A 27976-nucleotide genomic window follows, 5' to 3' on the forward strand; every position below is an offset into this window, starting at 1 on the left:
CCAACACTAAACAAGATGACGGTTAAAAACAACAATCTCATTTACCATTCCATTCAGCTGAAAAAAAAAAGCTGCCTGAGGCTGCTATTCTGGGTATGAATATGGATACTACATCAGTATAGTCTAAATATAATACATAAAAAGAATCACAGTTGGTTTTCCCTAATTTCGCACTACAGGCTAAAAATTACCAGCCTTAACTATTCATTACAGAGTGATAGAACAAAGAAATCACCAAAGGCTGCACTGCTGTGTGCTTCTGGGAGAAAAGAAAACTTAAATACTTTTGTGTTGGCTGTATTTAACAAAGATAAAAAAAAATTAATAAAAGAGTTAACAAAGTTTAATTTTTGAAGTTTAAATTTGGTAAAGATCGTACTTATTTAATGGCAAAGTAAATTTTCTGTAACATGAAGTGTACTGGTATTCTGGTATGCATCAAAAGAAAAAAGTTGCATGGAACCTGTTACTTATTTTTATATCTAGGATCAGGGCCATTTCTAGCCTTTTTTGGCCTCCTAGACAAGATTCCTATTGTCACCCCCCAATAGCTTCATAAAAGGTTTAAACACGTTTAATAATTTTGCCATCAATATTATTAAACACGTTTAATAATATTGATGGCAAAATTGCGTAATTTAAGTATGTAAACATGTATATTAAACTTAAGTAGAAAAACAGGTAAATAGGTCAAACTAATATTTAATATTAATTAAAAAATTAAGCACTTACTCTTAGTTGTCTGATATCTGCAAAACAAAACAAGAAAAAAGAGCCATATATGAACATTAAACAAATGCTGTGCATTCAGAATTATTCAGACCCCCTTCATTCTTTTCAATTTTATGTTGTAGCCTGATAATACCAAGCAGAGAGGCCTTTATTTATTCACATTCATCCTCACCCTAACACTTTCCTTGGTAATAATCATGCTTGGGCACACACACCAACACACAGACACATTCGCAGTTCAACCCTATATTTCAGAAGACTAACTGGTTAACTATACATATCTCCACACATATGCCCACGCTCAGCTCTGCTCTGTGTTTCTCTCTCTCTCTCAAGGCTCTTTTCTCTATACTTTTGTATATCCTCGTCACTGGCAACTAAAACAGAGCACACTGACTAGTCCAATAAGTCACCGGTGTGCATCTTACTGCTCTTTCCTTCAGCTCCGAAGCTGGAAGTTGGAGGAGCATAGTGTGGCATATAGGAGTGGATGAAGGGGCACAGAGGTGGACTATATTCTATTCAGGAAATTCAACCTGAAAGAGATTGCAGACTGTATTAATTAGAGACTGTTGGTAAGGTATGTTGTAGCTAGACAACACTGGATGGTGGTCTGTCAGATGGCTTTGGAGTTCATTAGGAAAAGCAGCAGTGTGAGGACTGAAAAAATTTTGTGGAAACTGATAAAAAGGTAGACTGTTGTGTGAGATTTTAGGGAAGAGGTCAGATGAGGGATAGGTGGTGGAGGTGCTTGATGCTTAGGCAACTACTGCAAAAGTAATAAGGGTGACAACTAGCAAGGTACTTGGTGTGACATCTGGTCCGTGGTGAGACCTGCAATGTTGTATGGTTTAGAGCCAGTGCCATTGATTAAAAGACTGAAGGTGGAGCTGGAGGTAGCAGAGCTGAAGATGTTGAATAAGTGATGATGATGGATTAAAAACGAGTTTATGAGAGGGACAATGCAAATAGGACATTTTGGAGACAAGGTGAGGGAGGCCTAAATGAGAGAGTTTGGTTATGTGCAGAGGAGGGACATGGGGTATATCGGTAGAGGAATGCTGAAGATGGAGCTGCCAGGCAGCCGGAAAAGAGGAAGGTCAAGGAGGAGGTTTTGGAATGTGGTACGGGACGATATGCAGGTGGTTGATTTGAAAGAGGCAGATGTAGAGGACAAGAAACCCAGCCATTATGGTTGCACAAGCCAGTGCACTCTTAGTACTTTCCCTAGCCCGGCTCAATGGGGAGGGTTGCGTTAGAAAAGGCATCCAGCGTAAAACGTGCCAAATCAAATATGTGGATCACAAATCAGAATTTCATAGTGGATCGGTCGAGACCCAGGTTACCAACGACGGCCACAGGTATCGTTAGCAAACAGGGAACCGGTGGAGATTGGGCTACTGTCAGCCGAAGGAGAAATAGAGGAGGAAGACATCTACAGTGACAGTGGAGAAAGGAGAAGTGTAAGAAAGTGGAGTTTCGGGTTGGCACTTTAAATGTTGGTACTATGACTGGTAAAGGGAGAGAGTTAGCTGATGTGATGGAGAGGAGAAAGGTAGATATGTTGTGTGTTCAGGAGGCCAAGTGGAAAGGAAGTAAGGCCAGGAACATTGGAGGAGGGTTTCAACTGTTCTACCATGGTGTGGATGGAAAGAGAAATGGTGTAGGGGTGATTCTGAAGGAAGAGTACAGTGAGTGTAGTGAAGGTGAAGAGAGTTTCTAATAAGGTGATGGTGTACCTAAGAAAGAACGATTGGTGATTGGGTAAGACTATCGGGCATGTAGGTGAAGGGAACAGAGGTGATGAGGAGGTGATGAGTAGGTATGGCCTTAAGGAGAGAAACGTGGAAGGGCAGATGGTGGTAGATTTTGCTAAAAGGATGGAAATGTCTGTTATATATTTATTTTTAAAAAAAAAGGAGGATCATAGGATGACGTATAAGAGTGGAGGAAGGTGCACAAAGGTGGACTATTTTCTATGTAGGAGATGCAACCTGAAGGAGATTGGAGACTGTAAGGAGTTGGCAGGGCACAGTCTAACTAGACAGCATCGGAGGTAAAGAAGAAGAGGAGAAGAGTGAGTTCTAAAAGAAGAATTAGGAAAGAGAAAGGAAGACAAAGAGATAGTGGTGGAATGAGGAAGTGCAGGAAATCATAAGGGGAAAGAGGTTGGCAAAACAGAACTGGGATCGGCAGAGTGATGAGAAAAACAGGCAGGTGTACAAGAAGATGCGGCAGCAGGTGAAGAAGGATGTAGCAAAAGCCAAGAAAAAGGCAAATGAGGAGCTGTATGTGAAGTTGGACACTAAGGAAAGAGAAAAGGATTTGTAGCGATTGGCCAGGCAGAGGGACTGAGCTGGGAAGGATAAGTAAGAGCAATAAAGGGTGGAGATGGAAATGTGTTGAATAGTGGGGAGAGTGTGTTGAAAAGACGGAGGAGTATTTTGAACAGCTGATGAACAAGGAAAATGAGAGAGAGAAGCTTGGATGGTGTGGAGATGGTGAAGCAGGAAGTGGATAGGATTAGTAAGGGGGAAGTGAGAGCAGCGATTAAGAGGATAAAGAGTGGAAAGTCGGTTGGCCCACATTTCAATTCAATTAATTTTTATTTGTATAGCGCTTTTAACAATGAACATTGTCTCAAAGCAGCTTTACACAGATAACGTGGTGAGTAAAAGTGAATATGTTCTTTATAAGTAAGTTTCTCCCTGATGAGCAAGCCGGTGGCGAAAGTGGCAAGGAAAAACTCCCCGAGATGGCATAAGGAAGAAACCTTGAAAGGGACCAGACTCAAGAGGGAACCCATCCTCATCTGGGTTGCACCAAAAGTCCATTTATAGCAGATATACTATGTTGCGGGGTGCAGTGATGATGATCAGAACCGAAAAGTAGTCCTGAGTCAATGTAGCAGTATGCTGACATTAACTACAGTTCAATCCATCCTTGAAATGCCCGTTCTTACTCCAGAATTTCATGGAACCACCCAAGGCGTTGATGAGAAACAGTCCCAAGCTGCACAGAGTGGCCTTCAGTTGAAGAGAACACTATCCAGAGGCAGGCCTGGATGAAGTGGGAAGATCCATGGAGGGAAGATGGGCAGGAACAGTGGTCACTGGAACCTCAGGAGCATGAAACCAGATGGAGATGTTTAGGAGAGATGGCAGTGGAGTTTTTAACCAGGTTCCAAGATTTTGGAAAGGTGAGAGGATGCCTGAGGAATGGAGAAGGAGTGTTGACGTTGTTACCGATCATTAAGAATAAGGGAGCTGTGTAGACCTGCAGTAACGTCAGGGATTTAAGTTGACCAGTCACACAATGTAGTGGAAGCCAGGCTGAGAGAAGAGGTGACCATCTGTGAGCAGCAGTATGGTTTCATGCCGAGGAAGAGCACTACAGACTCATTATTTGCTTTGAGAATGATGATGGAGAAGTATAGAGAAGGTCAGAAGTAGTTGCATTGTGTGTTTGTGGATTTAGAGAAAGAGTACGACAGAGTGCTGAGAGAGGAGTTGTGGTATTGTATGAGGAAGTCAGGTGTGTCAGAGAAGTATGTGAGGGTAGTGCAGGACATGTATGAGGACAGTGTGACAGCAGTGAAGTGTGCAGTGGGAACAACAGACTGGTTCAAGGTGGTTTTGACTGCATCGGCACTGAGCCCTTTCCTGTTTGCAGAGGTGATTGACAGGTTAAAGGACGAGGTCAGACAGGAGTCTCCATGGATTATGATGTTTGCGGATGATATTGTGATTTGTGGTGAAAGTAGGTAGTAGGTTGAGAAGAGCCTGGAGAGGTGGAGGTACACGCTGGACAGAAGGGGAATGAAAGTCAGTAGGAGTAAGACAGAGTACAGGTGTGTGAATGAGAGGGAGGGAAGTGGAGTGGTGCGGTTGCAGGGATAAGAGGTGGAAAAGGTGAAGGAGTTTAGGTACCTGGGGTCAACAGTGAAAAGTAATGGAGTGTGTTAGAGATGTGAAGAAAAGAGTGCAGGCAGGGTGAAGTGGGTGGAGAAGAGTGATAGCAGGAGTGATTTGTGATAGAAGAATATCTGCAAGAGTGAAAGGGAAAGTTTATAGGACTGTGGTGAGACCTGCGATGTTGTACAGTTTAGAGACAGTGGTATTGAGTAAAAGACAGGAGGTGGAGCTGGAGGAAGTAAAGCTAAAGATCCTGAGATTTTTGTTGGGAGTGAAGAGGATGGACAGGATTAAAAACTAATTTGTTAGAGGGACAGCGCATGTAGGACGTTTTGAAGACAAGGTAAGGAAGGCGAGATTGAGATAGTTTGGACATGTGCAGAGGAGGGACATGGGGTATATCGGTAGGAGAATGCTGAGGATGGAGCCACCAGGAAGGAGGAAAAGAGGAACGCCAAGGGGGAGGTTTATGGATATGGTGAGGGAAGACATGCAGGTAGTTTGGTTGAAAGAGGCAGATGTAGAGGACAAGATGGTGTGGAGACTGAAGGTCTGCTGTGGGCAAACATAAGGGGAGCAGCCAAAAGAGGAAGTAGAAGAAGGGGTATCAGGCTGCAACATAATAAAATTGAAAAAGGTAAAGGGGGTCTAAATACTTTCTGAATGCACTCTCGAAAAGATTATACATAATACATTTGCATACATCATTGTATCCCCTTAACTTAATGAACCTATGCATTGTTTAAAATAAAAATTAAACACCGAACACGACTTACTTCTGTGCTTCCAATATAAAATGAATAATGACAGTAAAAGAACTGCATATGTTAGAAGAGCTGCTATGAGTGAAAATCTGTTCCTTGTTGGTTTGCATTTAACATCTCTCATGGGAGTACCTTCTTCATCCACAATCTCATTACTGAGTGTACAGCTTGAAGAAAATATAAAAATAACAATTTTACACAAAGTAAGCCATTCTAACTGAGAGATAAAAATGCAACAGACAAAAAAAATATCATAGCTCACATGATAAATAAATGACTTACTCAGTCCATTTAGTGCAGTTCACACCTTCAGGGGAATAAAATCCTGATGGACACGATTGACAAACTGTATTTAAGGATTTAGTGCCTGTAAATGAATTCACAATTAAAATTCAAATCTAAGAAAATAATTTCAGAAAAATACTGTTTTTACTTCTAAATGCAAACATGCAAGTATTAATTTTAGCCAAATTTCCTCTATTATAAGAATTTATTCTCATTGATTAATCTGGTGTTTTGACTATGTTCAAATGTTCATGTTATTAGCATTTTTGAGACACCTATAAAAAAATCACTTTATAGAATTTAAGTGCTATTAAAAATACTACTTTTTACTTATCCTCTCAATGATCTGTAACATGTAGTGATAACTATAAATGTAGTAAAAAGCATTAAGATGCCATGGACAAACCTCTTCCTGCAGATAAACATTCCAATGGTTTACTATTTGGTCAAAAACAGCTCCATAATCATGTCATTTTTACTATGGAATTGAATTTTGTGTTAAAAATAACTGATTCAGAGTGGCCTTTTGAATGTGACCATGATCAGAGTAAAGGATGATGCTTTAGTACTCACCTGGAGTTTTTATTTGTTCTCCTGGTTTACATTCACTGTGCTTAATTGCGAGAGAACATTCTCTATCTGAGTGCTGTGCACAGTAATACCCATCCAAGACCTCACAGACTGTGTCCTTTATTGTGCTGCAGTTTTGTAAAGTATAAAGTCCTATTAATGGAACAATAGATTAGAAAAAAGATAAGCTTAAATACTACATATAAAATATCAAAGACATAAGAATTGGCAAAATAATATTTACCTCTGTCACAGGTTTTACATGGAAAACAAGTGTGTAGACCATTAGGCACATTCATGAAAGTGCCTTTAATACAAGGACTGCATGATGTACTGTAATCACCAATACAGTCTCTGAGAACCACCAACCCTGCAGAACAAAAATAATATGTACTGAACAAAAATGCACAGAAGGCTCACATTTCAATCAATCTACTAGCACAAGTTGAGCCAAATATGAAAACATGGTTTTACTTTATCTACACTGATAAGTCATCACACTAGGCATTATAGTATTATGATGGGTGAGTGAATAACACTGATTATCTCTTCATTACAGCACCTGTTAGTGGGTGGGATATATTAGGCAACAAGTGAACATTTTATCCTCAATGTTGATGTGCAAGAAGCAGGAGAAATGGGCAAGAGTAAGGATTTGAGCGAGTTTGACATGGGACAATTGTAATGAAAAGATTGATGGATACTTTATTCATCCCAATGGTAAATTTTCAGACAGTTGGGTCAGAGCATCACCAAAACTGTAGCTCTTGTGGGATGCTTCTGGTCTGCAGTGGTCAGTATCTATCACGTGGGGAGTGAAGATTGGAGTGTGTATTTTAATCCAACAGACGAGCTTCTGTAGCTCAAACTGCTGAAGAAGTTAATGCTGTTAATGCTTGAAGGGTCGGAACTGTTTAAGCAGCAAAAAGGGGACCAAAACAATATTAGGCAGGTGGTCATAAAGTTATGCCTGGTCAGTGTATATCACCAAAACGTCAATATATTCTTTCGGCTTCTCCCATTAGGGGTTGCCGAAAGGATCATCCGTGTTCATGATCCGCATGTTTGATTTGGCACGTTTTAACGCTGGATGCCCTTCCTAACGCAACCCTCCCCATTTATCCAGGCTTGGGACCGGCACTAAGAGTGCACTGGCTTGTGCAACACTAATGGCTGGGGTTGGTTCCCTGACCGGGGATCAAACCCGGGCCGCAGCGGTGAGAGCGCCGCATCCTAACCACTAGACCATTAGGGAACATGTAATAAAATAAATAAATAAATAAAAAGGCTAATGAATATAAATCACTTTAGAGAGCTTTACATTATATTACTTTATGACAAATATAAATGTATATTCATGGCATACCTATGTTACACATTGGACAGCATTCTCCAGCTGTTGATAGATATTCACCGTGCCTGCATGTAGTTTCAAATGTCTTACAAGTAGTAAAACCTGTTAAGAAGCAAAGCAAATGCATGGAAATACTTCTAAAGCAAGTAAACGATTGAATGATTGTTTAAGTCTGAACACAAATCATAAGAATCAGCTAAACATGTGGAGACCTCTCCTACCAAAATGTATTTACTTTCCTCATTGATTATGTGATTGAAATGGATTAGAACCTACAAAATGTACATTAAAAAAAAACAACCTCTAATCTGCTGAAGTGATTAATTTGATTTCACCAATATATCTAATTATAAACTGACAAATCACAAGTTCATAACAATATCTCTGGTATGATGCTGAGCTCTGGGTAACTGGCTGTGTGCTGACTTTCTCCATGCACTCTTCTTCTCAACTCCTAAGCATTCCACTAGGTAACATGACCAGATTGTAGGATTGAATGAGTTTTATCTTTGCATCTTCCAGTGATGTCAGGAAGCTGGGGTCAGAGCTCAGGGTCAGCCATGATACAGTGCAAAAGCCCAAGAGTGAAAGCTTAGCGATAAAATGGCTTGAACCACCAGACCTTCCGATCAGTAACCCAGAACCTTAAAGACTGAGCTACCATCTCTCTAAAGCAGGGGTCACCAACATGGTGCCTGTGGGCACCAGGTTGCCCGCAAGGACCACATGAGTTGCCAGCGGGCCTTTTCTAAAAAAATAGCTCACCATAGCGCCACTTACCAGTGAGCTGCATCTAACTTTTTTAAATCACACTTGCATTGGTGTGAATTTGAAAATGACAATATATATATAAAAAAAATAAAAAAATAAAAAAGTTTCATATTAGATTAGAGCTAGCTGGTCTCCAAGTTGATTTTAGTATGTTAGGTAATTGCTAATCTGTACAAACATAATGCAACGAAGTGCATGATTTGTTAAAATTGTTAGTGGCTAGTGAAAATGTTGTAGAAGTGATCATTTGAAAATGTAAATACTTGCAGAGATTTATAGAAATTAAGTTTTGAATATTGATATTGATCTGTTTCATACCTTTTTAAATCATTGTTAATTTTTGTGAGAAATCATTAAACGATCAGTGTCTTCACATAGACAAATACCATTAATTATTAATAAAAACATAATTAAAGGTAAATTGAGCAAATGTGTTATTTCAGGAGTGTGTATCAAACTGGTAGCCCTTCACATTAATTAATTAAAAGGTTGATGACCCCTGATCTAAAGGTTACAAGATAGTCTGGATCCACCTGGACCATGACCCAAATAAAGCAGTTACATAAGATAAAGTGGGTGAATCTACTAAAAAAAAAAAAAGTCGTCGTCTCCTGGATCATATTTGTTCAGGTTAAACAGACACAGCGTGTAAACTCGTTTTTGTCATAAATCTATCCCACAGATAATGCAGTAGATCCCTAGGCGGGGTGTGTGTGTGTGGTAGGGTGTGGGTATCATATGAGGTGATATAAACAGGAGACGCAGCAAAAGAAATGGCATTATATTAATCCTTAACCACGTACACACTGCCTGTAACAATTTAAAGGTAAGTTTCTTTAGGATTATATATTTTTTGATTATAAATTTGAATAAATGTAATGAGATACCATTGTGATAGATTCTATCAGATAGAATGACTGAAAGATGGGGGACTGAGTTGTGTAAAGAACCGCTGTGATTTCAGCATCTGTAACTGCTCTTAATATTCAGTGTCGCCATTTTCAGTCTTTTCGGTTCATTAAATAATGAAGGGGAACTAATCATAATGATACTGTACTTTTTTTATCGCTTACTAACTTAACAGGATTTGCGTTTCTGGTGTTGAGTTAAACTGAAGGATATTTTAGTTTTATTAGTTCGTATTAAAAGAGAAAGTAAATATTTATTCTCAGTGGTCGGAATAAACAGCAGCTACAACAGGAGCCGTGAGCATATCACAAGAACCACTTACTGATTATGTAGAACAGAAGAGGCAGAAACGTGGATTTCATTATTTTAGAATAAATATTAATGTAAAAAATATTAATCTAACAGCGTCAGAACAGAAGAACTGACGGGTCACAGGACTGTGTCGTTTCTTTTCGCTTTTCATTTGAACGTTTTTTTGTCTCCATTTGTCCTCCAGGTCTCCATTTTCCGTCTGTAACCGAGTGAAAGCTTTTTGAGCAGATGGACGCCTTTTTCTCCAAGTCAAGAGTCGCAGTAGCCTGAATAGTCCCTCTGTAACCATCCCAATTTCAATTCCAATCAGATTTCTTTTCGACACGCTTTAGTTTTAACTAAAAAACACTGAATATTTATCACATTTCTATTCCATAAATCCACAAAATGGCGCAATTTGTTGATGGTTTCGTTTTCCCCAGCCAATGAATCACGGACTTCCGGAACGGAAACTTCATCCCTATTGGATGTTTCTTTTTTTTCATCCAGTGAAACACGGACGTCATGTGCTAAAAGACGTGTCTGTTCGTTTCAACACCTCTTTTTCTTCGGGCGTCTCGCATTAGGTGTCGCCACAGCGGATCATCCGTCTTCATACCTCCTGTCCTCTACATCTGCCTCTTTCAAACCAGCTACATGTTCGATTCAACACTACTTACTACACCAGTGTACATATATAAAACCTCATATAAAAATTTGCTACGACCTGAAAGTGCAGTACATTGTGAAAAATACAAAATAAATTATTAAATAAAAAAAATCCAAATTAATGTAAAATGATGTTAGAGATTCTGTTTAGAATTTGTTGATATGTGACTTACAGTGGTGGGCCATGCATTTGGTACCTGGGCTTCAGTGGGGACTTGCATGACTTAATCCACCTCTTAATACCACCACTATCACATCACAATTGTAGAAACCACAAATACAATTCAACAACACATGGCTTTACAGAAAGAGAGGCATTTCACATATGGAGGTTTTTCTGTTATGTAGCTTTATGTTAGATGTAGCACCAAGGTTCTGTAGGAACATTGTCTCATTTCACTGTGTACTGTGTCAGTATATATATATAGTTGAAATGACAATAAAAGCTTTTTGACTTGACTTTACTGTTTTACTAAAGCAAGCTCCAAATCTCTACACTACAACTGCATCTGTGCCACCTACATCATCTGGAGCAGTTCAGAAAACACTGGTGACTTAAAAGAAGTTATTTTATTTTTGTCATTCTAAGGGCTGTATCTTATGAAAGAATACAAATATACAATCACCCCTGTTTTATTATTAGGAACAGCTGTTCAATTATAAATTTTTCCAAAAAAAAAAAAAAAAATTATCATGCAGATACAAGACACGAGCTTCAGTTATTATGTGATCTCTGTAAGTTTCAGTGTGATGGTTATTTGTACATAATGGGATGGGTTAAGTAATGAAAAACCTCCATAGAGCTTACACAGAATGGTGTGGAAAACAAAAAAACCAAAAAAGATTGACAGTTGACACCTTGATTAAATAGTTCAGAGAAAACTGTCTGTATATAGCAAGTCAAGCCATGGGTGAGCAGAACAGCATCTCAGCAGAAGAACACTGGGTAAAATTGGACAACCTGGACTGTGTGATAGTAACATACATACTTCAGTTTAACAATAAACTGTAATAATACAAAAAAGATGTATTGATTATGTATTTAACATAATTCTGTATTTATGTGCAAAGTATTTTACAGTTGTTGTTAAAAGCATAATACAGTATTGTACATAATTATAGTACATCAAGGACCAATACAAAGGCAGGTTTATTTAGTAGAAAAATAAAGCTGCAAATGTAAACTAAAATTGTGACATTTCCCCAGAGTTTGTATTAAAAAAATATTGTTATTGATCACAGAATGTGTTAACAATATAATTAAATACTTGTTCTTTTTATAAATAATTTAATATAATTATTATTAATTTGAGTGCAGTGGCGTTAACATTAACTTACATTCGAGTGTAATTATTTGAGTGATGGTTATGTTCAGGTTCTATAGATTATGTCTGTGTATTCATTGAATGCAAGCCACAATCCCTCAGACCACCGCCCACAACCCACAACATATCATCCTGTGCCTGCACACCACTTTCTACAGGACTGCCAGCACTGAAAATAAATTATGTGAAAATATATTATTGCATTATCAATCTCTCAAATATTTTATGTTTGTTTTTTATATTAAAAATATCTGTGCTATTATTTTTTGATAAAGCTTACAGGACTGAAATCATTATCATGTCAGCATGTCTGTAAAATCAACCCTCAGCTTGTGCAAACACCACAAGCGTTCTCAGCACTGTGTGATTCTCATGCCATCACTGAATGATTATGCTGCTATATCAATGATTGAAAGATTCTGAATCTTCTATTAAAAAAGTCACATTATACTTAGTATATTGGCTGGATAGCTATGTAAAATAACACCACCTTGATAGATTATGGCTACATATGTTCTACTAAACAAATTGTTAATGTATTTGCCAGTGACAGATGTGTACAAATGTAAATGTTGATGATAGTTGCTTGGATTTTTTAAAGTAATAAATATATTCAAATATTAAATCTTACCATATCTACACAGAACTAGTTTGGATTGTTGGTATAAGCAAAATAACACCCCAGACCTCATTCTACCAGACAGCCGCTTTTCACCACATCCTGCAGCACATCCTGCAACACAGCATTACTAATCTTCAGCCATTGCACAACTGGTCAATGTATATTTTTCATAGGACTTGGTATGATCAAAACCAATGGTTCTCAGATGCTTTTTTTTTTTGCTAAATGGTAAAAATTATGATGACTGAAACAGGGCAAAACATATCACAGGATTTAAAACTTATTTTTATGAATTATAAATAATGATTAAAATACCTACCATTACATCCTGCTCCTCTTTCCTGCACGCATCTTCACGCTACACCATATACAGTGTGTGCTGAATCATTCTCCTGTGCGTGGACACCTTTGCCATGGTGTCTTCGGAGCTGGGTAAGCTGGTGAAGGCGCCTTCAGGTGTGCGCTGAGCAGTAACAGCGGTTCCAGGCTCCCACTGTTCCAACCACCAAATTGTTCATCATTACAATCAGGTTACTGCTGCTGGTGAATCTGTTTCCTGTTTATTTTCCCTAGAGGAAATAATAACAGCATTTATTTTCTATATTATATTACCACCTTTCATGTACATTTGTGACGTTAGAGAAGGGGACGCTCTTACACTTTACTGGATGATGATGAACCTGAATTACTAGGATTTGTTTGCTCTGTGGGAAACTGTAGAGGTCTCTCCTCCTGGAGACAGAACATACAAGAAAACATCTGGTTTTATTTAATCCTTTTTTTTTATTATTTCTTTTTGCATTTTAAAGGCCTGTTTGTGAAATGGCACAAGTATATCATTGATTTGTTGTCAGTCTGAACCAAAGAAATAATAATGAACTATCTGTACCATATTGAATTGCATCATGCATTGCACCCTTTTAATATTACTGCATATGGTAACATTTATCAGTAAATACAAGCAGTCAGATATACAAACTCCCTGTTCGGCTCCAAGAAAATACACTTCCTGAATATAGCAAACTTCAAAGAGGACTAAAGAAACGCAGCAGAAAGCAGGTGCATTTTGAACTAAGAAACACTAGAAAATACTAATAGCTCATGAAACTGTCAAGTACTGCATTTAAGCACTTACAAACATAGTGCACTTTTTCAAAAAATTAAATGTAAAATGTATAAACATTAAATTATATCCTAAAATATATAGTGAAGGCTGAGCTGATCCACTGTGTGAATATGGTCAATCTACAAAAAAACAAAACATTCTGCAGTGCTCTAACATATATTAGAAATATACTGTATATTGGCTGAGTTAAGTCCCAGAATATCTCAGAGTGAAAATGGCTAGCGTGGTGTAAGTGGTATTCCCTACATAATTTGTGTGTGCAACAGGCTTTACACACAGCTTGTGTCTTGTCCAGTTCGTGTTTACCAGTTTATAAAAGTCAAAATATGCCCAGATTTCAAATTTTTAAATAGTGGGTGCATTTTTTATTACTCAATTGGTGTTTCATCTCTGTGTGCCATCTTAAACTAGCGCAACAAGAGGGTACGCAACGCATGATGTCAGTAAGCTATAATCGATTGTGGTCCATTACTTCATCAATGCAGAATCATCCATGTCTGCATCGCAATGCATCAAAGAAATGATCAATTTCAACACCCCTATACAATATAGTCAAAATATAATAAAAGAAGTGAATCTCAGTTTGGTTTCTCTAATTTCAGTCTTAACTATGCAAAATGATGTTACGGGTTGGGAAATATATTCATTCTTATTCTTTTGAACAAAGTCAGTTTTCTGTAACATGAATTTTACTGGTATCAATGGAAAATAGCTGCATGGAACCTGTGACATTTCTTTATCTAGGATCAGTTAGCACATCACTTAAGCTAATAGACAGTGCACAGTATAGTTTCAGTTTAGCAAAAATGCTTTCATTTAAACAGTGTGAAGTTTATCAATAAGGGAAAAACAAATGTAAAAATAAGAGGATGATACTGGTTGTAATATTATAGCATTTAATGTCAGCACTTACTCTTAATTTTATGTTATCTGCAAAACAAAGAAAGGGAGTCAAATATCAATAAAACACAAGGACCTAAAATATAAATAGGAATATTATCCAGTACACATTTGTACAGGACATTATTTCCCCTTCATAAACTTATGCACTGTTTAAAATAGAAATTAAATTACTTACTTTGTTTCTTCTGTGCCTAATGAGCCACCACTTTAAAAGTAATAATGAAAGTAAAGAAACTGCAGGTGTGAGAAAAGCTGCTATAAGAACAAAAGCTGCAATAAGACCAGATCTACTCCTTGTTGGTTTACATGTAACATCTGTAATGGAAGTGCCTTCTTCATCCACAATCTCATTATTAAGTGAACAGCTTGAAGAAAGAAGAAATTAAAACTTTTTACAAAGTAAAAAACATTAACTGGGAGATTAAATGCAACAGACAGAAATTGTATAGCCTTACATGATAAATAAATTACTTACTCAGTCCATTTAACACATTTCACACCTTTGAGAGAATAAAATCCTGGTATACATGTTTCACAAACTGTGTCTGAGACCCTCGTGCCTGTAAATAGTCACAATTCAAATTCACTACAGTGAAGCACACAACAGTTTTACACAGTTAACAGTTCCAGTGTTCCACTGTTTCCACAGCTCCATAATTATTAAATTTTTTATATGGATTTATATTTTGTGTTCAAAAACACTGGTTCAGATTGGCATTTTTTTATGTGACCGTGATCAGATGAATGACTGAGGCTTTAGTTCTCACCTGGAGTTTTTATTTGTTCTCCTGGTTTACACTCACTGTGTTTCATTGCAAGAGAACATTCTCCATCTGAGTGCTGTGCACAGTAATACCCATCCAAGACCTTACAGACTGTGTCCTTTATTGTGCTACAGTTTTGCAAAATATAAAGCCCTAGATACAGAACATTAGTTTAGCAAATACTGATTATTTTAATATAAAATACATGACATTCAAATTGGCAGAATGATGTTTACCTCTGCCACAGGTTTTACATGTTTTACAAGTGTTTACACCATTAGGCACATTCATGTATGTTCCTTTAGTACAAGAAATGCATGTTGTACTGTAATCACCAACACAGTCGCTGAAAACCACCAACCCTGAAGAACAAAAATATAAACAGATTTTAAGTGATGAGAAATCAGAGGACAAATATTTAAGAGTTTATAAAAGGCTCCCATATTCCTTAGAGCTACTAACATGGTTTAAAAACATGGTTTTGCTTAATCTACATCACTTAAGTATCATTATATTATGGTGTAAAAAGCCAATAAATATAAATCCCTTATAAGAGGTATACATTCTATTACTTCATGACAACTATTAGTAGTATCAACATACCTATATTACACATTGGACAACATTCTCCAGCTGTTGATAAATATTCACCATGCCTGCATGTAGCTCCAAATGTGTTACAAGTGTAAAAACCTGTTTGGAAACAAATCAAATGCATGTGTATACTTGTGAAGCAAGAACATTTTTAATGTTTAAGCCTAAACAAAATCATAGGAATCAGCAACACATGTGAAGACTCCTATCAAAATGTAATTACTTTCCTTATTACTTACCATTTCGTATACTGATTAGAAACTATAAAAAAATATTTTAAACTCTGATGAATTGATTAATGTAATTTCACAATATATCATTGTAAGCTAACAAATCACAAGTTTGTGACAACTTGTGGATCTCTGAATTGAACCTGAGCTCTGGGTAACTGGCTGAATGCATTAAGACAGTGAAAACAGAACTCTAGAAACGTTTGTCATTTTATTTTTTATAGAAAACTAAATTATCTCATTGTCCCTAAGCCACTCCTGTGCTGTTTTAGCTATGTGCTCAAGCGTTTCTGTCATGTGGGAAGGTGAACCTTCAGCACAGACTGAGGTCCTGATCCTTGTGGAACAGGTTTTTATTGAGGAAATCTCTGTACTTTACTCAAATCAGCTTTTCCTCAACCCTGACCAGTTTCCAAGTCCATCCTGTAGAAACATCTCCACAGCATGATGCCACGATCATGCTTTACTTTGGGGATGCTTTTAAACATGTAATGAGGGGTGCCTGATTTCCTCTGGAATCATTTAGAACCGAGGCCAAACGACGAGTGACGAGTATGGACAGGATTAGAAACGAGTTTATTAGCGGGACAGCGCATGTAGGATGTTTTGGAGACAAGGTGAGGGAGGTGAGACTGAGATGGTTTGGACATGTGCAGAGGAGGGACATGGGGTATATTGGTAGGAGAATGCTGAGGATGGAGCCACCAGGAAGGAGGAAACGAGGAAGGCTAAGTAGGAGGTTTATGGATGTGGTGAAGGAAGACATGCAGTTAGTTGGTTTGAAAGACGCAGATGTAGAGGACAGGAGACTGATGAGCCGCTGTGGTGACTCCTAATGGGAGCAGCCGAAAGAAGAAGACTCTAATCAAAGTGTAGAAACATCTCAGAAACAATCAGGAGAAATTGGAGGCACCTGAGCTCATTTTCATGTATCGTTGAAAAGAGGCTGAATACCTTTGTACGTGATATTTCAGAGTTTGTTTGTTTTTCCCAATAGATATTTCTAGAAAATCTGTTTTCACTTTGAGGAAGAAAATCAATCGGAGCAATAGGATCAGTAAGAAGGACACAATAACCGCTTACCGATTATGTACAAATGAAGTGGCAGAAACGTGGATTTCATTATCTTTGGGGAGAAAAAAAAACAGAATTCAACCAATAAAATCGTGAGGTCGCGGTAGCCGTTTTCTTTGTCTTTCGTGGGAAAGTCCCTTCCTTCGTCTTGCAGTCCTCAAGTTTCACTACTTTTTTTTTACAGTCAGAGTCGCAGTAGACGGAATATTCCCTCAATAACCAGTTTAGCTCCTGTTTTCCCTGAACATTCTTTGTTTTTTAACACAAAAAAAAACAACAACACGAAGTTACTCAGAATTTTCGATTACGTAAATAAAACGCACTTTTATTTTCATTTTCCCCCCTTTTTTGTCATTACCGCCACCTGCTGTACTGGAGTGTAGACCGTGATAGAGTGAACACTTCTTCTCCCTCATATAGTTTTTTAATCTTAATGATAATTTCTAAAACTGCAAACTATATTCAATTTGCTAGACCCGTGTCCTTTAGCAAACTAAATAAATGTGTACTAATGTCACGGTTTTCCCCCAGAAACCTAATACTTTCTTTCAACTTTATTTTTTGTCTAATACCGCTGATATTCAAGGACCACATTTTCAACAGATTTAATTCTGTTACAAATTTCACATCTTCCTGATTTAAGATGACCTATAATATGTTAGTAATTCCAGGGTCCATTCTTAAACTAGTAAAAAATATTTATTCTCTTCAGTTCCTTCCAGCAGTCCCAACCTTTGTACCTGTACCATTGTATTCTGTATAATTGTCTACCTTTCTCCACTCCATTCCAACTTTTCTGCCACTTTCCCATCATTTCATTTCAGAAGTTTGTTTTAGCTTCTGCTTTACTTATTAATTTGTCAACATAAATTTTTTTTTTGCCAAAACATTCACAATTTCTTAAATCTAACTCACGCCTGTTGTCTGTGTGCTTAAGGTTGTGTCATGCAGGAGGGTGAACCTTCAGCCCAGACTAAGGTCCTGAGTGATGTGGAACATGTTTTTATTAAGGATCTCTGTACTTTGCTGCATTCAGCTTTCCCTCAACCCTGACCAGTTGCCAACTCCCTGCTATAGAAAAGCACACTCAACATAATGCTGCCACGATCATGCTTTACTTTGGAGATGCTTTTGGCCAGGTAATGAGCAGTTCTTCTTCTGGAACATTGTCCCAGCTCCACACAGCCTCTCTGGAGACCAGTCAGTGAGACGATCAGGTTCTTGGTGAGGTCATTAACTAAGGCTTCTCTCTCCCAATTGCTCAGTTTGGCTGGGTGGCAGCTCTTGGAAGAGTCCTGGTTGTGCCAAACAGCATTAATCAAATAATCTCAAAGTTTTTCATATTTCACAGTGGTGTTCCTTGTTACAATCGGGTTACTGCTGGTGAATCCGTTTCCTGAGTTTTTTCCCTAGAGGAAAGTAATTACAGCATTTATTACCTTTACTGGTTGATGATGCGCAACCTGAATTGTGAGGATTCATTTCTTCTGTGGGAACCTGTATATAATGAATAAACAGCATTAAGATTAAGACAATCCAATAAGGACTACATCTTCCAATTGTAGAATAGGGCAGCAACTTAAAATTAAACTAACCTAACAATTATTAGAATGATTAATAGACTACTGAGCTGACAACAATTATACTACTTTCTTTTCGGCTTCTCCCGTTAGGGGTCGCCACAGCGGATCATCCGCACGTTTGATTTGGCACATGTTTTACGCTGGATGCCCTTCCTAACGCAACCCTCCCCAATTTATCCGGGCTTGGGACCGGCACTAAGAGTGGCTGGGGATGGTTCCCTGACCGGGAATCGAACCCGGGTCGCAGCGGTGGGAGCGCTGCATCTTAACCACTAGACCACCAGGGGACCTCACTGAGCTGACAACAATTAATCAGGTTTTATCTTTTCTAGAAAGTTTAATTATCCTTCCTAAGAAGTCACCAGTAGACCTACTGTTCTGTTTAAAACTGTGACTAAAATAAAAATAAAAAAAAGCATTGATGCGAGACATTTATTTAGACATTAATATTGGCATTTGTATCCCAATGTATTGTTTTTCACATATTCACATCTGTAAAAATGATTTACATTTGCGGCATTTAGCAGACGCCCTTATAATTTATTAATGATTTATTCACACACACAGAGAGAAGTAAATGCACTATACTTCTATTATTTAGAAAGTAATCAATAATTTGTGACCAATATTATATATGTTGATTGATTTCTTGTCAGGTTTTATTTAATATTTTTTTTTGCACTAAATTTAAAGATTAGTTGTCTGTCTAAACCAAAGAAATAAAAACAAACTAACTGTACCATTGTCAGGCTTCTGACTGGGAAGCAGATAAAGTCCGATCATTGTCTTTAATTCAAACCGTACAACACAAACATTATCACCAGCCGAGGAAAACAACAAACAATGACATCCGCGCAAATCGAGTTCTCCATCATGAGCGCGAATGTCCAAAACATGATCCAAATGAAAGTAAAGCTTTCGGCAATGGGTAATCCGATACGGAAAATGGATTCCGGAGTTCTAGCCAGCGGTGAATGCCGGCGGTCGGGCAGGCACGCGATTTACCGGCATGACAATATAACGACCGACAGCCTGTGACTCAAGAACGTGAGTTTAAGTAGTCTGTTCTTTAATGAGCCACAGCTGTCGGTAATCTTGGAAAGCAGCGTGACTGCTATCGAGGGGGGCGTGGCAGGGTGAATCCCTGACAGCTACAGAGGGGGGCGTGGCAGGGTGAATCCCTGACAACCATATTGAATTAAATAGCATATTTGTTCTATAGCATTGAATCGCATTGTGTTGAATCAAATCAAAATCAGATCACATTGCATCGTAATGGGGTAAATCTATCATCTACCTTGTAGCTATGCATCTAGATGTGAATCGCATCGGCCTCAGTTATAGGGATGCATATCCATAATATCTTGTAATTATTGTGAAGTCATATTTATGCCATTACTTGAACAGCTTACTTATTGATGTGAACAGTTAAATAAAGCATTGATCCAATCTGTATGACTTTCTCTTTTGCAACACCAAAATGAGATGACGTGTAAAAACGTGTTATTTAGCATTTTTTTCAGCTGTAACTACTTGATGCTGACATTCTTGCTTTGTTGACTAATCATTCCAGCCCCAATGGAGAGTAAAGATGGATTGATGAACAGTGGATTGATGAGCAGTGCCTGGAGAGTCCTTCAGGTGCCTTTTTTGCAAACTCCAGGTGGGCTGTCATCTGACTTTTACTGAGGAGTTGCTTCCGTCTGGCCACTCTACCATACAGGCCTAATTGGTGAAGTGCTGGAAGGTTCTCCTCTCTCCACAGAGAAACGCTGGAGCTCTTTTAGAATGATCTCCTCCTCCTGGTCACCTCCCTGCATAAAGCTCTGCTCACCCAATCACTCAGTCGGGTCGGATTGACCGCTCTAGTTGTCCTGGTGGTTCCAAACTTCTCCCAGATATGGATGATGGAGGTCACTGTGCTCATTGGGAGCTTCAATGCTGCAGAAAGTTCTCTGTACTCTTCCCTAGATCAGGGCCTCGACACAATCCTGCCTCTGAGGTCTACAGATTTCCTTGGACTTCACAGCATGACATCAGTAGGCTATAATCAATTATGGTTTTATTAGTAAATATCATACTCATTCTTTTGAACAAAGTCAGTTTTCTGTAACATGAATTTTACTGGTTTTGTCTGCATCATAAGAAAAGGATCAAGCAATACTCTTGATAGAAAGAGCCGCTTAAAAACTGTGCACAGTGTAGAATCAGTATTGCAAAAAAACAAAATGCTTTTTTACAATGTAATATTATATTATTTAAAGTCAGCACTTACTCTTAATTCTTTGCAATCTGTAAAACAAGGAAAAGGAAAACAAGCACTTACAATATAGATAGGAATATTGTACAGTATAGATTTGTAAACATGCTATTACGTTAAAAATGGAAGTTAACACCGAACACAACTCACTTGTGTCTCCTCTGTGCATCCAATATGAAGATAATAACAGTAAAGGACCTGCACTTATGAGAAAAGCTGCTATAAGAACAAAAGCTGCTATGAGACCAAATCTCTTCCTTAATCGTTTGCATTTAACATCTGTAATATAAGTGCCTTCTTCATCCACAATCTCATTATTGAGTGAACAGCTTGAAGAAAGAAAAAAGAACACTTTTACACAAAGAGAAACATTCAACAGAGATGAAAATGGAACAGGCAACCAAAAATATTAAAGCTCAAATGATTAAGAAAAATGACTTACTCATTCCATTTAAAGCATCTCACACCATCAGGGGAATAAAATCCTGATGGACACGCTTCACAAACTGTATCTGAGGATTTAGTGCCTGTAAATAAAGTCACAATTCAAATTCAGGACAGTGAAGCACATTACAGTTTTACAATAGGACCAGTCATCTGTGGTTTTTAAGGATGCAGTATTTCCCAACCCTGCACCTGAAATCTCTCTGTACTGCACAAATTTAAACTTGGTTTAGTTAATAATTAAGGAAGGAAAAATCACATTTTTACTTTTAAATGCAAAGATGCAAGTATATATGCAATCATAACATTAATAATCATAAAATCAATCATCATTTTCACTTTTTTAATTTTCATGTTAACATTTTTCAGACACCTGCAAAAAAAAAATAATAATAATTCACAGAAGTTAAGTGCAATTGAAGCTACTACTTTTTACTGATCCATTTAATGCTCTGAAAGATGTAGTGATAACTATAATTGTAGCAAGGAGCTTTAAGATGCAATGGCCAAACCTTTTATTTTAGATACATATTCCAATGTTCCATTATTGTCCAAAAACAGCTCCATAATCATGTCATTTTTACTATGAATTTAAATGTTATATGTTCAAAAACTAAATTGCAGATTGGCATTTTGAATATGACCGTGATCAGAGTAAAGGCTGAGGCATTAGTACTCACCTGGAGTTTTTATTTGTTCTCCTGGTTTACACTCACTGTGTTTCATTGCAAGAGAACATTCTCCATCTGAGTGCTGTACACAGTAATACCCATCCAAGACCTCACAGACTGTGTCCTTTATTGTGCTACAGTTTTGCAAAATGTAAAGCCCTAGAAACAGAACATTAGATTAGCAAATCCTGATGATTTAAATATAAAATATAAAATAAATGTACACAATGATATTTACCTCTGTCACAGGTTTTACATAGAAAACAACTGTTTACACCATTAGGCACATTCATGAATGTTCCTTTAGTACAAGGAGCACATGTTGTACTGTAATCACCAATACAGTCTCTAAGAACCACCAACCGTGCAGAACAAAAATATATGAACTGAGATTGTATTCAGTGATGAGAAAACAGAGGGCCAATATGTTATAGTTCACATAAAGCCTCGATAAAATCATCCTCATTAGAGTTACACAATCTGAGATATCATAAGCTGAATCAAATATGAATAAAAACATCATTTTACTTCATCTACATCACCTAACAAGCAGTATATCATGGTGCAAGTATCATCATTTCTTACCTATATTACACATTGGACAGCATTCTCCAGCTTTTGATAGATATTCACCATGCCTGCATGTAGCTCCAAATGTGTTAAGAGCATAAACACCTGTTTGGTAGCAAAACACATGTATATACTTCTGAGGCAAGTAAAAGTCTGAATGATTGTTTAAACTTTAACACAAATCATAAGAGTCATAAGAATCAGCTACGTTTGTGGAAAACTATCCTATCAAAATGTATGTACTTTTCTGATTACTTCTTTTCTTTAAAACGATTAAAACATTTGAGGAACAGATTAATGTGATTTCACCAATATACAGTATCTCACTGTCTGTTGTGATCCTAAACTCTGGGTTACTGGCTGCATGATTACTTTCTCCATGCACTCTTCCTCTCACCTACTAAAACATTCCAGTAGGTGCCATGACAAGATTTAGTCTAGACTTAAACGTGTGTTTTCCTGTTTTATCCCTAGAGTTCTCAGGAATGAGTCTGGATCCACCAGGACCATGATCCTGGTAAAGCAGTTATATAAGATAAAGTGTTTGAATGCATTTTTTGATTATTATAAGACTTTTGAAAAGTCTCCTAAATCATATACAGTGCATTCGGAAAGTATTCAGACCCCTTTTACTTTTTTATTTTGTTACGTGTTAGCCTGATACTACATTCAAATTGCTTTTTTTTCATATTAATCTACACTCAGTAGCCCATAATAACAAAATGAAAACAGAATTCTAGAAATGCCTGTAATTTTGTTTATTAAAAGAATGTAAATATCACATGTTCATTAGTACGCAGACCCTTTGCAACAACACTTAAAAATTAGCTCAGGTTAATCCCATTTCTCTGATCGTTGCTGAGATGTTTCTACATTTTAAATAGAGTCCACCTGTGGAAAAGTGATTGGACATGATTTGAAACACACAAAAACCAAGCCATGAGGTCAAAGGAAATGCCTGCAGAGCTCTGACACAGGATTGTTGCAAGGCAAAGATTTGGTGAAAGCTACAAAAAATGGCTGCTGCACTGAAGATTCCCAAGAGTAAGAGTAATTGTGCAACTGGAAGCTTTTGTCATCACCCAAATTCCTTGTAAGTGCAAACATATTTGGCAATAAAGCTCTTCTGATTCAGATTAGTCTCTAAGTCACGCCTGTGTTGTTTTGTCTGTGTGAGAACTTTGGAGGTGTCTGTGCTCATAGCTTGTTTTTTTTTCTTTGATATAATTTTTTTTTAGTTCCTGTTGTAGATAAACAAATCAAACACAAACAGAATGATATTTTATTAAAAAAAAAACTAGTTTTAAAGCTTTAATAACTTTCAGAGTTAGAGTTGCTAAAACTATAGAGGGTGTGTGTGTGTGTGTGTGTGTGTGTGTGTGTGTGTGTGTGTGTAATGTGTGTTTGCGTTAACTTGAACGTTATTACAGTTTACGGGTTCGTATATAAAGTGAAAGTAAGTAAGCAAGTAAGTGAAAGAAAATGTATTGTCGGTGATCCGAATAAACAGCAGATATTATGGTACAGTGAGAAGGAAATATCCCTCTTACCGATCATGTGCAAAAGAAGCGTCAGGAACCTGGATTTCATAACTTTGCGGAGTGAAACCAGTAGAACCAGTAGGGGTTACAGTACGTGTCGTTTTTTTTGCCTTTCACGGGAAAGTCCCTCTTTTCGTCTTGAAATCCTTCATTTACTTCTGTAGCCGAGTTTAAAGTTTTTAGTCGCCTTTTTTTCTCTGTCAAAGTCGCAGTAGACGGAATATTCCCTCAGTAACCAGTCCAATTACTGTATCCTCCTGTTCATTCTTCCGTTTTACTCCGCATATTTGATCACATAAATTTAAAAAGCATTTCTGTTTTGTTTTAAATCGTCCAATGAAACGCGTCTCTGTGAATTACCGTATAACCTGATTCTGTGACCACAGCATGTTGTTACTATAGAGTGCGCTGTTGCTAAAATAGATCGTCTAGAGAGGTTCGCTACGCAAACAGCGTAAATGCAAACATCGGCGTCCACTGTTGTTAAATGTTGTTGCGAGAACGCGCCTAGCGCCGTGCACGTTACCCTGAACGCGCGTGGAGAACAGTGCCGTCGTGCTGCAAAGAAACAGTTGCACGCGCCATTAACTGTTCATAAAAGACTTATTGACAGTACTTAATAAAAACTAAAAGATATTTAAATTGCTTTTGTCTTCTCGTTTGTCCCTGAACGCCACCTACAAAATAAGCGCTGTGGTGTACAAATTCTCCACACCATGTTTTCTAGTTGCACACATGTGCATCTATATTACAAATTCCCATAACCTTTTATTCCCTAATAATGTTTCGTCTGATGGACCCATGTCATGGATTTATAGTCTTATTTAATGTTTATGGATTTTTACATTGCCTTTGTTTTATTTATGATCTATTGTAAATTCATGTAAAAACACCTGTTGAAAATATCTGATTAGAAATTGTGTAAAATAAGTGACTTACAGGAAGGTCTTTTATTTTGTTATCTGAGGACTGTATCTTATGACACATTAGACATAAAATGTCAGAATAAGGAAGATGTGTAGGATCTCTGGAAGTTTGTTGTGGGTTGGTTGTTTGTACATGATCGGGTTTAAGTATTGAGAAACGGGCTGAATATTAACCTGCCATGTCTGTGTGTGGATGAATGACAAAAATCAAGTTGAAAATAACTGCGGGTAAGTCTTTACATCTATTTTGACTGCTCCCACCACTCATACCTTAAGTGTACGATTAAACGCGCAACACAAAGGAAAGTGCGGCTGGCTTAACTGTGTATTTACAAGATGCGGCACGCTTAACCGCAGTAGCAGTTTCCAGTGGTTTCCCATCTCACTATGTCAGGGGTGTCCAACTCAAATTCACAGTGGGACAAAATTTAAAACTGGGACGAAGTCGCGGGCCAAACTCAATATTTATTGAAAAATTGACTGCAGTTGTGCATGTTTTCCGTCTCTCTGTAATTTTTAACCATTTCATATTTTAAACTTTCGTTTTGCATAAACATTGAATCTGGAACAACCAAAGTTTAATATTATAAACACATGAGAAATTAAATTTGAAATAAAACACACATCAGTGGTATTCGTTTCTTATTTTCTCTCTCTCTCTCTCTCTCTCTCTCTCTCTCTCTCTCTCTCTCTCTCTCTCTCTCTCTGTAGCCTTTCAAATGACTTTCTAATGTAAATCTTTTTTCACAGGGCAACAACAAAACAACCAAAAAATAATAATTAATAATAATAATAAAAAAAAGAAATCTTTCAACTATTACCAGGCCATGTCTTGGAGTAGAAAAAGTGCATAAAGACAACATTCATAAAAGCTCAGTTTACTACACTCTGATTTACTCTGATTAGTTGACAGATACCTGCATCTCTTCTTAGATACAAGTGCAGCATGTCTGGGTTTAGGCTCTGAGCTGAGGAAATCTTCAGGATTGAGTGAAGGTGTTCATCAGTGAGACTCCTGAGTGGTGTTTTGTTCATCTTCATTAAAGAGAACAGTTTCTCACACAGATATGTGCTGGTGAACACAGAGAGGATTTGAGCAGCTTGGACACGAAGTTGTGCAGTGTGTCGGGGAGGAGTTGAACTCGATACTGGAGTTCAATCAGCTCGATTTGGAGGTTGGTTGGTGCGCTTTTCACGTCAACCACAAACGAATTACTGAGCAGATCAAATCTGCATTTCTGGGCTTCAAAGTGGGTAACTCGCCGGGCAAATTCAGCGCTGAGTACGCGGAGTTTCTCAGCGGTCTCGACTGACGCGCCCGCGCACTAACAAAGCATTCTGGGATTTGTAGTATTAGCGGTGTATGCGCTATATACTGGCGGGCAGCTCTAATACACATTTAATATGATCTCACGGGCCAAATATAATTACACCGCGGGCCTGAGTTTGACACCCCTGCACTATGTGCAGACATGAAGGCTCATTTCACACTTAAGAACCTTGTGAAAATAAAATCTCAGTTAACCTGGAAATTAAACAATAAATATAATAGTATTTATTGTATCATTTCAAGTTAAACTGAAATTATATAATCAATATAAAAATATTGGATAATAATATTTATTATATAATTTCAGTTTAACCAAAAGTATTATATTTTTCATATTATATAATTAATATGTATATAATTATAATAATATAACAATAACATAATAAAAATAACAAGGTATAATAACAATAATACTTAGTATTATTGTTATTATTTTTAACAGTATTATCTGGTTTAGAGACATTTTGGGAAACAATGTTATCTATGTGCCCAGTTTAAAACAATTAAACACTTATCAAACACTTACAATTAATCTAGTCTTAGATCAACATGGCACTTACCTGTACGTGGGCCTTTTTTCTTTCTTTTAATATTAGTGCTACTCCTTTAGCCAAACCTACAGCCAGTGTCGCGATGATGCATCCAACTTTTTTTTACTCCACATTGGGCATCTACACAATTGTTTCCTGGTGTTATTTCCTCAAGTCCTAAATCTTCACATCTGTCAAAATAAATGTTATTTAATGAGTATTGCTGTTTTAAAGAACACAATGTTTAGTTTTAGCAAATCGTGATGAATATGTTATGCAGTTTCTAATAGTTTTGTTGACTTAAAATGACTGAAGTGCTCGTAGTTTGCAGAGATGTAAATGAGCTGCTGTTATTTACACTCTGCGTTGGAGTGTCGGGCCTTAGATTCAAAACCAGCTTTTGGGGAGTATAGTGATAGAAAGGTGAGCTGATGTTTAATAGGAACATAAACTGGAGTTATTGTATTTGAATGAGTTTACGCACTGAGCTTCTGCCACGTGATTAACTGATTGGATATTTGCATGGCTGTGCAGATGTATAGGGCATTTACTGTTTGACCTTTTATATACTATTGTTGATGACTAATTTGGCTGTAAAACATTGATTTAATTCAGGGGTTCTCAAGGTGGTGCTCAATATCCATGACCCCTAGCCAGGGGAATCTGCAAAATTATTTTTGAGCTCTGTGATTTTTTTGAAATGCAGACAGAATCACAAAATCCAGTTATATATATGTGGAATTTATGGGAATGTCAATAAATATTCAGTTTCTAGTTTCATCTGGTTTCTTTTATTGTTGTTGATTTAGTTTAAAGCTTTTAAATCTTTCTTTGTTAATGAACAGAGGAAATAAATGGAAAATGTGTGGACACTTCAGAAATGTTACACAGATCAATTTGAGCAGAAATGAAGAAAATTAGCCAATTAGCTTCTTAACTTTAGATAAAGATATATTTACAGCTTGTAAGATGGATCATAGGAATTGTTTACAATTAATTATAAACATATTAATTTGGTGTTAACAACACGCCACTTGTGTATTTATTTAGGGAAGGAATAAAGCAGGAAGAAAGAAAATGAAGCCCACAAATCTATCTATCTATCTATCTATCTATCTATCTATCTATCTATCTATCTATCTATCTATCTATCTATCTATCTATCTATCTATCTATCTATCTATCTATCTATCCATCTATCCATCCATCCATCCATCCATCCAT

At 37.3% G+C, this 27976-nt stretch overlaps 3 protein-coding genes and 3 long non-coding RNA genes across 14 annotated transcripts in view; 2 read left to right on the forward strand and 4 right to left on the reverse strand.

Moving 5' to 3' along the window:
• Positions 1-17236, reverse strand: part of LOC310733927 (tumor necrosis factor receptor superfamily member 5-like) — a 30708-nt gene extending 13472 nt beyond the window's left edge. Inside the window, exons 1-6 of the mRNA XM_083555452.1 lie at positions 16907-17236; positions 15603-15692; positions 15236-15361; positions 15003-15152; positions 14711-14795; positions 14518-14600 (exon numbers count right to left, since the gene is read on the reverse strand). Of these exons, the coding sequence (XP_083411578.1) occupies positions 14518-14600; positions 14711-14795; positions 15003-15152; positions 15236-15361; positions 15603-15692; positions 16907-16946 (574 nt within the window). The 5' untranslated portion in view covers positions 16947-17236. The remainder of the gene's footprint in view (positions 1-14517; positions 14601-14710; positions 14796-15002; positions 15153-15235; positions 15362-15602; positions 15693-16906) is intronic.
• The window catches only part of LOC310733968, a 152698-nt gene that overhangs the window by 8724 nt on the left and 115998 nt on the right, over positions 1-27976 (forward strand). Inside the window, exons 2-3 of one of the 2 annotated variants that reach the window (XR_014535941.1) lie at positions 8090-9216; positions 10034-10163. This is a non-coding gene — a long non-coding RNA (uncharacterized lncRNA). Of the gene's footprint in view, positions 1-7727; positions 9217-10033; positions 10674-27976 lie in introns of those variants that run through there. The other variant, XR_014535942.1, reaches the window with a different exon arrangement.
• LOC310733928 (tumor necrosis factor receptor superfamily member 14-like) overlaps positions 1-27976 on the reverse strand; it is a 56621-nt gene that overhangs the window by 1178 nt on the left and 27467 nt on the right. The window contains exons 1-7 of one of the 2 annotated variants that reach the window (XR_014535908.1): positions 9622-10040; positions 7632-7721; positions 6510-6635; positions 6269-6418; positions 5693-5777; positions 5423-5577; positions 733-3943 (exon numbers count right to left, since the gene is read on the reverse strand). Coding sequence is in view for 1 of the 2 variants with exons in the window: in XM_083555453.1 (XP_083411579.1) it covers positions 733-749; positions 5423-5577; positions 5693-5777; positions 6269-6418; positions 6510-6635; positions 22441-22530 (623 nt within the window). In the remaining variant the exon portion in view is untranslated. Of the gene's footprint in view, positions 1-732; positions 3944-5422; positions 5578-5692; positions 5778-6268; positions 6419-6509; positions 6636-7631; positions 7722-9621; positions 10041-22440; positions 22531-27976 lie in introns of those variants that run through there. The other variant, XM_083555453.1, reaches the window with a different exon arrangement.
• Positions 11278-14369, reverse strand: LOC310733952. 3 transcript variants are annotated; one of them, XR_014535914.1, is made up of 5 exons: positions 14246-14369; positions 12865-12938; positions 12526-12775; positions 12216-12317; positions 11278-11753 (listed from the first exon to the last, which is right to left on the reverse strand). It is a non-coding gene; the product is annotated as an uncharacterized lncRNA (long non-coding RNA). The 3 variants fall into 3 exon arrangements; XR_014535915.1 differs by having other exon boundaries at positions 12216-12305; positions 12865-14369; XR_014535916.1 differs by having other exon boundaries at positions 12865-14369.
• On the reverse strand, positions 17994-22314 carry LOC310733939 (tumor necrosis factor receptor superfamily member 14-like). Of its 5 annotated transcripts, XM_083555470.1 has the most exons (7): positions 22094-22236; positions 21865-22014; positions 21183-21267; positions 20891-21069; positions 20756-20772; positions 18337-18394; positions 17994-18306 (listed from the first exon to the last, which is right to left on the reverse strand). In XM_083555470.1, exons 1-7 carry the CDS (start codon positions 22146-22148, stop codon positions 18272-18274), a joined length of 579 nt encoding a protein of 192 aa, XP_083411596.1. In that variant the 5' UTR covers positions 22149-22236; the 3' UTR covers positions 17994-18271. The 5 variants fall into 5 exon arrangements, 2 of the variants coding, with proteins under 2 accessions (XP_083411596.1, XP_083411597.1); XM_083555471.1 differs by lacking the exons at positions 17994-18306; positions 18337-18394 and adding an exon at positions 20414-20524; XR_014535910.1 differs by lacking the exons at positions 17994-18306; positions 20756-20772 and having other exon boundaries at positions 18377-18394; positions 20877-21069; positions 22094-22314.
• LOC310733966 overlaps positions 20470-27976 on the forward strand; it is a 35626-nt gene continuing 28119 nt past the window's right edge. Inside the window, exon 1 of the long non-coding RNA XR_014535939.1 lies at positions 20470-20548. This is a non-coding gene — a long non-coding RNA (uncharacterized lncRNA). The remainder of the gene's footprint in view (positions 20549-27976) is intronic.

Source organism: Silurus aristotelis (genome assembly GCF_946808225.1).
Source record: "Silurus aristotelis genome assembly, chromosome: 11".
Taxonomy (NCBI): domain Eukaryota; kingdom Metazoa; phylum Chordata; class Actinopteri; order Siluriformes; family Siluridae; genus Silurus; species Silurus aristotelis.

Excerpts from the sequence above, each read along its gene's own strand:
- LOC310733939 (XM_083555470.1), bottom strand. The coding sequence starts at position 22,148 with ATGAATGTGCCTAATGGTGTAAACAGTTGTTTTCTATGTAAAACCTGT. Across the intron at positions 21,268-21,864 it reads AGAACAAATAAAAACTCCAG|GCACTAAATCCTCAGATACA; the intron begins GTGAGTACTAAT and ends CTTTATTTACAG. Across the intron at positions 18,307-18,336 it reads CGCATCATCAACCAGTAAAG|GGAAAAAACTCAGGAAACGG; the intron begins GTAATAAATGCT and ends ACTTTCCTCTAG.